Source organism: Centroberyx affinis, unplaced genomic scaffold (genome assembly GCF_046629955.1).
Source record: "Centroberyx affinis isolate AG114_WGS23_722 - 3 ecotype Tasmania unplaced genomic scaffold, CSIRO-AGI_Caff_v1 ptg001843l_1, whole genome shotgun sequence".
NCBI classification, from domain to species: domain Eukaryota; kingdom Metazoa; phylum Chordata; class Actinopteri; order Beryciformes; family Berycidae; genus Centroberyx; species Centroberyx affinis.
In genome coordinates this window covers 109146-121805 of record NW_027280222.1, presented here as the reverse complement: position 1 = coordinate 121805, position 12660 = coordinate 109146, and the positions used below count along the sequence as shown (strand labels likewise).

General features: G+C 38.5%; 1 protein-coding gene across 2 annotated transcripts; it reads left to right on the top strand.

Moving 5' to 3' along the window:
- Nucleotides 1-598: 598 nt before the first annotated feature.
- LOC139652693 (pleckstrin homology domain-containing family S member 1-like) lies at nucleotides 599-11981 on the top strand. 2 transcript variants are annotated; one of them, XM_071529856.1, is made up of 18 exons: nucleotides 599-681; nucleotides 1213-1247; nucleotides 1701-1801; nucleotides 1905-2023; nucleotides 2602-2736; nucleotides 3767-3842; nucleotides 4153-4185; nucleotides 4573-4626; nucleotides 4857-4895; nucleotides 5545-5607; nucleotides 6015-6095; nucleotides 6272-6342; nucleotides 6719-6769; nucleotides 7022-7147; nucleotides 9184-9321; nucleotides 10362-10457; nucleotides 10894-11029; nucleotides 11147-11981. In XM_071529856.1, the coding sequence occupies exons 2-18, from the start codon at nucleotides 1223-1225 to the stop codon at nucleotides 11216-11218; spliced, it is 1416 nt and encodes a 471-aa protein (XP_071385957.1). In that variant the 5' UTR covers nucleotides 599-681; nucleotides 1213-1222; the 3' UTR covers nucleotides 11219-11981. The 2 variants fall into 2 exon arrangements, with proteins under 2 accessions (XP_071385957.1, XP_071385958.1); XM_071529857.1 differs by lacking the exon at nucleotides 6719-6769.
- The last annotated feature ends 679 nt before the right edge of the window (nucleotides 11982-12660 follow it).

The following is a 12660-nucleotide window of genomic DNA, read 5'->3' as shown; positions in this document are numbered from 1 at the left end:
GTGTATGGTAAATGGTTGCATATTCCTTGACTGCATGACTGATAATTCTACAATTCAGGCACTGGCTAACTAACAGTGCTCCTCTTTGAAGCACTGTTAGCCTCATGTTGCCTTGAAAACTTGTGTGGTGAATGATATCTTTTAAACTTGACACATACTGCTAATTGACATCCAACCTATGGCTCACCTGTGTAGCTTTGTAATTGTGATTTAAGTCCTTTTTCGTGTGGTTTTTCTGGCCTCTTCACCTCATCTCCTGACGCTCCCCTCCCTGACTATCATCATCAACTCCTGACATCTGCCTGCTTAAAACATGAAAATCACCAAGATTGGAGTTACAAGGTTTTCACATGACAGCAGCGTTATGCAAGTGTAGCACAAAATGTGCTGTGTACAAGCGTGCCAGGCAGCTAAATTCCTAAAATTTCCTCCTAAAAATCCCCCATGTTCTGAAAGGTGGGGTTTCCCTAAGGAAAGCTGCCCGGAATCCTGCACCTAAACAACACGGCTGATATTACAGTAAAAGCAATTGAACCAGCTGGGAACCAGAAACTCCACTTTGTAGTAGGAATACCTACTTCACTGTTCGCCAGGTGCAGGACAAACCTTGAGCTTCCTGATATAGCAGCACTTCACAAAAGAGAGCGAGCTGAGCAGGATCTCTTTACAAGTCCTCCACAGGTAAGCATGTTCACTTTTCCTGCCAGTTTAGCTCCACTGATACATTTGTTGGTATTATTTGGTATTCCTTTAGTATTTCCCCATGCTGTGGAACAAAGTATGTTTTTCTTTCGCTTGACAAACCACACTCTCTTGTTTAGTGAACAAGTAGTGAATGTTTGAATATATAACCTTAACTGCCTTAAGGCTTAGGCATGATATAAAGAGAAGGGTAAAATTCGGTGGATTTGCCTTTAAAATTTCTGATTTGTGTTTATACTTATACTTAGACTGATAAAAATTGTAATAAATGTGTACAATGAGGCCATAACTGCACTGAATAATGCATTGTCATACATGTGTACTAGCATGTGTACTGGGCTTCTGGTTGTGAATGGAGCCTTATGTTTGGCTTGATTTTCACTGAGGGGTGAATCTATTTTTAAACCATATTGTTGGTTTAAAAGGTTAACTATTTCCCTCCTGGTTTATTTTTACACTGTTTTGAAGAGACAGAGACTGATACATTCCTCTGTTATTTTTGTTTTGCAGCGGTGTCACAATGCACAAGGGCCAGAAGGCCTCAGGTAATATATCACATCTGGAAATCTGTTTAATTGTCTGGATCTGGTATTTGTAATTACTTGTTGGTATTCAATGTGGTTTAAGCTCATTAAGCCAATTAGAAAACCAGTTTTTGTTTAGGATTTACTTTGTCAAGTCACATAAAACAGTCATTAGACAAAGAATCCTGGAATGTGCTAATGTGCCAGTGGAACGATTCGGGATTCATCAATAGTTAGTGGAGTTTAGTCACTTGCTGATGTGCATGTGCTTTGTTTGGAGAAGTTTAATATTTGGCTACATTTTGTTCCAAAGTTATTTTCTCTTCCTTCATATCTTGTTCATCCCCCCTTTATAAATCCTGGGCTGGATTCCCCAAACAACACCCATATAAATAAAAGTATGGCAGATTTTTGTAACAATATGGTGTCAAACAGAGATGTAATGGAAGATCAAAAACAGTGTTTTTCCACCAGGCGGAAATGCTGTGTTCTACAAGCCAGTTGGCGTTGACGTATCAGTGATGAGATCTGGATATTTGTTCAAGTCTCCTCCCTCCAGACGGCTGACGACAGAGGCGAGTTTTACAAAGCTGTAGATCGACTTGTTAAGTTATATTTATTTATTTATTTTTTTCATTTTTTGGCTCATCTATTGACATTGTGGTGTTTCTCCTTCAGAAATCATGGAAAAGGCGTTATTTTGTGTTATTCAAAATAAACGAGCAGGAGCACCAGCTCAAGTACTTCAGGAGTGCAGAGCACAAAGACAAGCCACTGGGAGGGATAGACTTATCACAGTATGTTCTCACCTAGCTATCTTAAACTGTATTTTCCCAACAGCATCCCTCCACAAGTCTCTAGGCCTGCTGTCTGTCCCTTTCATTTCACTGAGCTATTTTTAATACAACATTCACTACCAGTCAAAAGTTTGGACATGTATTTTTCTTTATTTATACTATTTTCCACATTTTAGAATAATAGCAAAGACATCAAAACTATGAAATAACACAAATAGAATCATGCAGCGACCAAAAAAGTGTTAAACAAATCAAAACTATCTTATATTTTAGAATCTTTAAAGTAGCCTCCCTTTGCCTTGATGGAAAGACAAAGGCTTTGGAAAGAAATTCATACATAGGCATCAACTTAACTATTTATTTTTGTGTAAAAAAAACAAATGTCAAGTATTTAAGCATAAGCCTTTAGATCAAAATGGCTTTAAGGAAATGAAAACCATAGTACATTCAATCAGGTGTGTCCAAATGTTTGACTGGTAGTGTACTAAATTCAACTTTGCTTTTGAGTCTAGAGCCCCTCTTGCACTATGTCTGCCGTCTTTTCAACATGACGTCTATAGTCGGTTTCCTTCCATCAGGGTCTCACTGTTGTTGGTAAGCCCTCAAAACCACCCGAAGTGGAGCTGGATCCAGAAGAGCTTCAAGTGTTCCCCGTCCTGTGTGCTCTATGTCAAGGCTGCTGAGCGGGACTACTTCCTCGTCGGAGAGAACAGGTCAGTCAGCTGGTGTTTATGGGTAAGATAAAGCACCGAGATGGAATTTATGGCTTCATTACCAACTTCCACACATTCTATTACACCGCAAAGTTAAAAAAAAAAAAAAAAGTCCTGACATACCACACTTGAGCCAGAAACACAGGAGCCGGGCACACTGTAATGTCACTTCACTGTGACTAATTCTCTGGAGTTTGTTCTGGACAGGCAATTTGAGAGCAAATTTTGATTATTACTATCATCATGGCATTTGAAATAATTAGAATCGGTGCGTGAGTATTGGTTGGATTTTAGGGATATGTGTGAGGAGGAAAGGATATCTGGATGAGCAGCCAGTAACCCAAAAAACCTCATCTAAAGTCTTAATTAAAACTCTGCCTGCTGTCCGTCCTCTTAAGATCTTTAGATCTTTCATCAATGTTCGTCAGTGGAGTTTTGTGAAGTTCGCCCAAGTGGAGGGAGAAAAAGCTATAGTTCAATCACTTATCATTTTACTGTAGCTCTACGTATATATATTTTTGGAATATGCATGGATACAACCATTGTAAGTTAATATTACTCTTCTAGGGAGATTGGCTCTTGATCTTGTAATGTCAGTGCATAGACAAATAGTACCAGATGCATGGATTGCATTCATGTGATAGTGGGTCATGCTGTAACTGGGGTTTAGGTTGAGCTGACCACAGTTGGGTTGGCCAATCCTCCCCTCAAGGCCTTCATTGACACTTTCATTGTGCCTCATAAAACACTTCAAGATCCCCCTGCCCTTCTTTTGCTATTTTGGGAGATCAAACAATCAAAATGAAATTATGATGTTGCTTCTTTGTTTAGCAACAGTCTATCAGCTGATAATGGCTTTGGCTTCCGCTCTGCTCACTGTTCTAAATTGTTGCTAAATGTCACTATTTCCACTTTCTATTCAATGTGATTTTGGAATTGAATTTTAAATTGAATGTAATAACTATAAATTGTGGAGTCTGAAAATAAAAATGAAGCGTTTCAAATAACCCCCATCTCTCCATGCTGCCAGCTGTGAAGTGGATGACTGGTTCTCTGACCTATTTGATGCCCTGAAAAACCGGCCACATAAAGTCCTCAGTCCTGAGGTAAACTAACTTCACTTCATTTGGCAATCAGGCTGCAACATGGCAAAAGAACGCTGCTATGTTAATGGTATGCTAAAGCCACCAGCACATTTCATGGTACATCTTGAATTTACCTGCCAATAGAAGAAATAGAGTTGCAAAATGTTGTCGGTCTACATTTAGATCTTTTTTTATGACATAAAATATCGGAGGAAAGCTTTCTTGCAGTGCGTGCCATTGTATCAGTCATGTTTGTTTACAAGGTCATTATCTCTCTTTGTCATTGTCTTTGTGACTGAACTTATCTCACTATATGTTTTTTATACTAAAGGATATGTCTAAAGAGCATCGAGCGAGCATAGCGGTAAATATAAACAAAACTCACCTCTTCCTTTCCAGTAAACTCCACCTACTGTACTGATAGTAACTACACACATACCTTGATAATAACTGACAGTGAGTCACACACCACATCACTGTGTACTGTAGCATTAATGTAATCATACAGCCGTTATCTACCACTGCCTCTAATCTCACAGCAATCTACAGTCTAAATTCCCCTAATGTCTCTGAGGAATCCAACAAAACATTTTTGAACTATCAGTAATGTGATTATTATGTTTTTACAGTACCTACAACACATTAGTTACCACTTAACCCTGTCTATTATCAACTAGATCTATCTTTTATGGCAGAACCCCTATCATATCACCCCCCAAAACAGACTTCTCTCCCTTTCCTGTCAATTCAGGTCATTTCAGACCCTGTCCAAAAGAAACAACATTCTGCCATTGTGCCTGGAAAGGTGGGTTCATAATACTGTAACTAACAGTTGACAAGCTATAATAACTCATGAGTTAGGCTAAACCTACTATCAACTCAACAATGCACACACATTGGGAATGTCCAGTCAATCCAGAATTCATTCCTTTGTATGCATTCTTTTGAAAATGTGACTGGTTAAATTCACAGTAAACATTGTAAATTACAGCTGTGTAAGTGAATCCATTTGCTGAATGAATTATTTTCGTGCAGGGAAAGGCATATGAAGCGAAGTCTGCTCAATCTCAATCTGTAAGTAACATGTCCTCACCCGCTCCACCTTTATTTACAGTGTTGTGTTTTCAGAATTGGAGTCAGAGCAGAATTAGGGACTACTTAGGTATATTACACTTATTACTGTTGATGCTTGATGGTCTTGTCTACAATCATAAAATAGATTTACATTTTACCCCATGATTAGATTATTTAGCCTTAAGTAGACTGACTGCTACAACATTCTGCTGCAACATCCCTCATTTTGTCCCATCCTTCACTTAATAGCTCATTCAGTCCTTATTGGGTTGCAATTTTTTGCTCCAGTTTAATTTCTTAAAAAGCTCTATTCACTGTACTAAGTAGATAAAACAAGTTGGCAACAGTATCTTTCTGCAATGCATTTTTCTATTTTTATGATTTCATGGAGCTGTGTTCGACAGTACTTGTAAATAAGTGTGACATCACTCAAAGGAAAAAATAAAAAAAAATCATTAACTCTCAATAAATATCAACCTAAATGATTTTGTGCAAGACTGTTATGATATGATCTGGGTGAAATTAGGCACATAATACATCAGTTTATAAGGTTTTAACTATATTAACAAACACTTTTAACTATCAACCATTATAGTTATTAGTTATTTCTATTATTACTTCTTAAAGGGTGCTGTATTTTCTTTTTCAGGCAGAGTTGAAACAACGGTCTATGTCTGACCCACCGCCAAACACACAGTCAGAGATACAAAAGGTGCAAAGCTTCGCCTTGATTGGATATTTCTTGTCGATTGGTAGTTTGCTTGTGGCGTTCTCTCCTCTTGGCTGCACCTTTAGGAAGCATAAACACAATCTACTCTGAATGCACAAAATATTAGGGAATCCAGGTAAAAGACGTTATCCCTTATTGATTTCCCTTATTAAATCTATACCAATCACAAAGAAGGAGATGTAAAGAGAAGCAATCAGTTAGAGGAGAATTTTTTGAGACAATTGAGATGTGGACTCAATATCAGGAAGATGTCCCTAATATTTTGTGCATTCGGTGTAGTTTAAAAGAAGATATTTTAATAGATATTGGTATTGTATTACAGACTTAGAGGTTTTTAGATTCTATTTTTGCCGTTACAAATTCCATATTGTTTTCTCATTGGCCGGCAGTATGTAGATCGTTCCAGAAGACCGTCGTCAGAGCCAGTGAATCCAATCTATGACTACCCAAGGTGCTTTAGAAACCAACAGGTAAAGAATGGCACATCAACAAAAGTGACTATGTGATTTCAACTTTAGGTATTTGGGCAAATAAAGACTAAGGTGCTAATCAATGGATTTTGATCATGAATAATCTATTGGTTTATATAAATCACCTCTCAAATTGTGATGTACCACTTCTAAAACTTCTTATTGGTGTTCTTTAGATAAGCGAGGATGAGGAGGAGGAGGAGCGGGGTGATGATCACAGCAGTCACTACATGAGCATGGAGGCAGTGTGAGTGTTAATTCTTGTCATGTACACACTATTCATTTCATTGATGACTTCAATAACAGCAATACATTTGCATATGATATCACTACTTTGATGTGAATAATACATCTAAATAACTCCAACCAAGGCTCTGTCACATAATCCAGAGAAAGAGAGGGTGAAATAATTCAGATACTCTTGGAGAATAATAGAGAATAATAATGTTAACAACCAACACGTTTCGGCTGTAATAGTCTTCATCACTGTAACTGTTCATCAAGAGACGCCCTCTGGAATTATAGCCTTGACAGTGAGTTACAGACCGGCCTGTCTCGGCTTCAACATGAAAATATTTATTTATTTTTGTTTTTCTGTTTGTCTGTACATATATGTGTGATAGATATGAAACAGTAAAGGAGGCTAAATGTGATGAACAACTGGCTAAAGCATTGTAAGTATGACTTATAGAGAGCCACATTAATAAAAAAGTAAATGATCTAATATAGGTTTCCTAATAATGAAAAAACAAATTAATCAAACAGTTTTCTGCGTCATTTTAACCAAAATGACTGTAATATCAGTCAGAGTGGATTTTAGGACATTTGGCTTTTCAGTTTAATTGCATCACACTTCATTTATACTTTTTTGGAAAACAGTGTGCTAATAGTTCTTTTTGTCTGATTCTTCTGCTAAATGTTTGTAGGGACAGTGAAGTTGAAGGCGTTACTGGGGGAAGCCTAATGCGGTCTGTCACTCAAGCCTTTGACAAGCTGAAGACACGGATTTCCCCGCTGTCCACGTGTGATGAGGAGTCAAACCCAGACGACAGGTAGATCTCACCTTAAGTGCAGGTCGTTTGCTTTTGTCCTCAGTGTGCTGTAGTTACTCCTTCAGTCCTTGGTGTGCTGTAGTTCAGAAGACTGTTCACCTCTGACACACCTCCCTAACACATAGGGCCATGTGTATTTTTGACTTTTCACTTTGTCTTCGGTGTCACTGCCCTGCACTCTCTTTGTTTGTCAGTGCCCTAGATACCAAAATAGCTCACTCACCAGAGGTAACAACAGTAGCCTCATTGGCTCAAACACCTAGACTGACAACAGTGCTGTTGTTATTTTTACTGCAAGACACTGTTGACACTCTGAAACCAGCGAGGAGATAAGAATCTAACAACAGCAGCTTAGAGCCAGTTCAGCAAGTTGTGTACACTTACATGACATCTACATGGTGCAGGTCACTGCTGAATCTGTTTTTGATAGTTTGCCTCCAATATGCAGACTACATAAAAGCAATTGGTGTTTAGTGTGTAGGTGTTCAGCAATTCTCTAATTAAAATAAATAAATAAATAAATATGTCATGCTGTGTTTTCAGAAGTAGAATATGAGGAGAAAACATTTACTTGACATGAAAAATATCTTCTACCTGAACAAGAGGTTTAGAACAGCTACATAATACATAGATGAATGAGTCAATCCGTATGTCAACCTGTGTCAAGCCTATAGTGTGATCAAAATATGTTTGCTATTGATTTATGATGTTTATTTTATTACCCTCCTGTCTCTATGCTTCTCATTCTTTTCTCTGAACTTGTGATTGCAGGTCAAGTTTAACCTGCTATGTCAGTCAGCTGTTGGTTTATTATTGTTAGCTCAGTAATGAACTACAGTCACACAAAACGTGTTAGGCAGCTTGGTAGCTCATGGCAAAAAGCCTTCCTGTGCACGTGCCAGCTAATAAGCCAAATAACCACTTTAGACTAATTTGAAAGTGTATTGGCTATATAGTTAAGTTAGCTAACACATAACATCTTTCAGTAATTGCAGTGAGTGTATTTTGTTAAAGCAATAAGCCATAAGAGGCCATACTTTACAGTGTTTTTAGAGCAGCTAAGAGGCGTTTGACATGACATGAATGCACAGAACCCTCACAGCTGCTCTAAAATCAATGTGAAATACTGCATTGAGTAGCTTATCTTATAAAAGTAACACACATAACTTGTATTGAAGACATAATGCCCTTGAGAACATGTTATTTTGTAAATACGGTATGGCGACTTCGGTGATGCAATACGCAGTGTAGTCGTACCCTTAACAACAGCAGAGAACGCTCTCTCAGGTTTTACTGCGATAGGAAAGATGGGTAAAACTAAGGGGTGGTGCATGTAGCAAACAGCATACATTGTCTGAAAGCAGCTTTATAGCACCCACATTTTCATGGCCTAATTATATACAACATTTAAATTATTTTGATTACTTATAGGCATGAAAGGGGGCTAGGGCAGATTTTAGCAGATCAGATTTTACTCTCTTATCTACCCAGGCCATTGCATTATTGACCCATAGGCTACCAATTAATTTCCTCCAACATGTTCCTGTCTGGGCCGGCTGCTCCGTGTCCTTGTCACTTCCATTGGCTTCATCTCCTGTATTGGAAATATGGAAATACAACATGGAGGTCTCTGCTCTGTTGTTTGGCTGATTGGATTTAGTGCCAAATCATGTTTGCGTGGTATTATGTCTTTTTGCACTGATGTCTCGATTAGCTGGTTTCTTTCTAAGTGGTAAACCACTGTGCTAACACATTGAAGAAAATATGTCCGTATACAATTGGCACGTGGGTCAAGATCTCATGTATGTGTGATAGCAAACTGTCCAAGCTGTTGTGCTATTTGGGTGAGCAGCTACGTAGAAACTTAAATTGGTTGTTAGAGGAAAGGGGGCATGATGAGAAAATCAGCCAAAATCACACGGTTAATTTGCTAAGTGTCAGAGATGCTCCAGCAAATTTTCTAAACAGCTGAGGACAAGCATTCATAAAATAATAGCAAATGATGTGAATGTAATTAATTAGTGATGCTTTTACAGAGAGGACCTGAAAGAGAGAGACTCTAAGGAGCTGCTGACAGACTCCAGCAGCACGTCCAGTGAGAACGGGGCTGCCTCTCCTGTAGAGATGCTGAGTGGACAGAAGCACACACTGGAAAAGCAAAGCTCTACTGAAAGGTGAGATTCATTACAATGTTTTGACGAAATAGACCCTGAATCTAAAAAAATGTTATCAAGCAGGCACTATTGAATTTTAAGGGCCTCTTTCGTAAAAAAAAAAAAGACAAACTGATCAAATATTGTCCTGTGACATATACTAGCTCTGGACATTATCTTAGAAATGTCCATATTCAAGCTGTGGAGAAAGTCTTAAGATGCTCATTTCATCCTGTTCAAGTGAGTGGGGTTTGCCAGGTTTGTAAGTGGAGGTTTAGGGTGGATGTGATGACAAACTGAAACAGAGAGCTGTCAGATGCTCATCCCATAATACAGTGAAGCATGAGCACACTCATTCAAAAGTTGCATTATTTGAAATTAAGAAAAGGAAAAATCCCTACTGTGGGAGTCTGTCAAAGAATTATGTGCTATTCATGTCATGTTGGGTTTATCTGATAAACTCTGAAATTTCATGTAAGCAGCCTAATAGGTTGGTTGAATACTGTAAGTCAGAAAGTCAGAGACAATTTTGCTACCAGTTGCAGAGTAAAAATAAAAGTAGACAGAAACACATTCACGGTGCATTACGACACAGCCAAATAAACACAGTACATGAAGGTATGCGGTGGTGCGCATCAGCATGCTGCTGGTCTGGTTAGATTGGTTTCTGGAGGCAAAATAAAAAGCCTTTTAGGGCAGGCAGTGCCATTTGACAGTAAACGACATGAATAACTCAGTCAACTTTGATGCCAGAATAGAAAGGACTGCACCAGAGGAAACTATGAGTCCTTATCTAAGCACAAAATGTATGCCAGAATAATGGATTCTTGCCCCTTTGCCAAACCATTTGGTCCAGGAACAGTTAAGAAGCCACACCAAATTCTAAGGGTATAGAAAATGAAAACCTAGAGATTCAGAAGCGCCATCATTTGTCAGTGTTACTTCATTATAAGTAGGCATTTGGTAGCTTTGAATTAATGGAGTCCGTTAATTACCATTCATTTTTAATGATAACAGTATCTTCAAATAAGGCTTTATTTGTCTTTTGTTTTTTTTTCAAGCATTGACGACTTGACCCCAGGAGAAAAAGACATTGAGGTCAGCCGGGCAGATTTGAAGAAACATCTGACACTTATAGATGTGGATGGGAAACCATGGTATGTAGATGTATTTCTCAGAAAGTAGGACCATTTACCTCATCGCAATGCAATTGTTGCACAATATCAGAGTGATAAAGTTCCTAAATCTATATTCTTTCACCTATAATAGCCTGCTTTGTTCTAGATGTGTTTCTCTTACATGTTTTTTTTTTTTTTATCAAAACCATTTAAAATCATTGAGTTTACTCAGCATGTGCTTTTGAAGCACTGTAAATTGCTACTGCTTGTGTGTATGTACATACACACACACCAATGATCTTTAACATTATACCTGATCCCTTAAACTGTATTATGCTATGTTATAGACATGAAAATGACCTTTAAAAGCACAAGGGCTATGGATTGAGGGCTACGGATTGGGTTCAAAACAGAGACAGAATGTGTTTGCCTGTGTGTGTGTGTGTGTGTGTGTGTGTGTGTGTGTGTCTCACAGTGTGTCTGGGTGGACAGGCCAGCCACAGACGATGTGCATGTTCCACAAAGGAGACAAGATTCTGGCCATTAATGATTTGCATACCAGCAGCGTGGAGGAGTTCAACATCTACCTTAACAAGCTACTCAAGAACCAGGTACATTCTTTTGAAACACACAAAAATACAAATACACACACACACACACACACACACGAGTGCCCATGTCATGTGTTTGTATGTATGACATCTGTCTGTCTGTCTGTGTGTTTTCAGGTGAAACTGACCATACTGCGTCTTCCTGGATGCCAGCCTCTTCACTCATCCAGCTGCCTCTGCAGTGACTGACTGGGAATCCGCCTTCAGAGATGCCAGATGAGACTGACACTTCTATCTGAGTGTGTTCAAATAACTCTATAAGGCACTGCCTGCTGAACAGACAGTGGGTTCATGCCATGTATCGACCACTTTGGACAGAAGACAGTGTTTTCCCAAGGCTGTGGCTTGTACTGCCTATTGATCAGCTGCCTTATTGAGCTTACTGGTTTTGAAAGTCCTGAAGTATTACAAGTAAAGTTAAAAGTTCAGGATATTAAAATGCATTGTATTTGTAAAGTGCTCAATGTTTAAACAGTGACTTGCAGTTTCAATATGATGAAATGTGATTGAATACACTTAACCATCATTGGTCTATTTAGGTAAGAGGTTTGTTCCAAACAAATAGCTGTGGGAAGAAGAAGGAAAGAAAATGACAAAGGCAGCTCATTTTACTGGATACTTCCTCATGCCTCCTGTATGATGACTGCAAAAACACCCTCATTGTCCAACCGTCAGGAGCCAATAGAGATAGGGTTCTACGTAAAATTAAACCAACCAAATCGGTGAAGCGTTAGGTGCTTCAGGAGAGAGATGCAGTCTGATAATCCACTTTGCTCAAGATTTGCAGCCCTTTGTGTGTGTGTGTTGTCAAATGTGTAACCTGAACTGTTTTCACACTCCTCTAGGCTTGTCTTGTTAATCAATGCCGAACAATTTGACATGAGAAGAGGTGGGTACAAAAAAATACAAAGAAAATAGAAATAGAATGGAAATATTTGGAAGCTTAAGCACCCAGCAAAAAAAATGTGAAGTAGATTTAAGCGTACTCCTTAGAATAAATCCTTGATATGTGGTATATATGTGTATATGTGTATATATGTATTTAGAAGGTATAGTCAAATCTGAGGAAAGCCTAACATGAAGTCCCAACACAGTTAAGAGTTCTGGTGCTTCTGGACTGGAGTGGGATGATTTCCCTTGGCATTAAATCCATCTCTGCACTCAAATCATCCCTAAGTGGCAAAATTGAACATGGCTACTAACACAGCTATTCTCAGCAGTCAGCTTTACTCCAGGATGATAATGTTCCTATCAAAAAAGCAGGAGTGTTCACCAAGAGGTTTAAAGAAAATGAAGATGATATTAGGCATAAGGCAATACAATACATACAATACATTCTCAATACGATATGATCCCGATTTAGCATTTAAATGATATTCTGAAAAGGGATTATTCAAAATCAGCATGTTAGTCATGATTAGCACTGGCCTGATGTTCTTTATACTGACCATACCCTATATGTGTCTTATAACACAATTAAGTTGCACGACCGGTGTGAATGAAACCATCCAGTAATGCAGATTCATTCCAGCTTGCTCAATATACTGTACGTATGATGAAATTACTTGGGCAAAACACGTCCGGCTGATTACGCCCTCTTGAGAGCACAAACAGAATGTTTTACGGCAGAC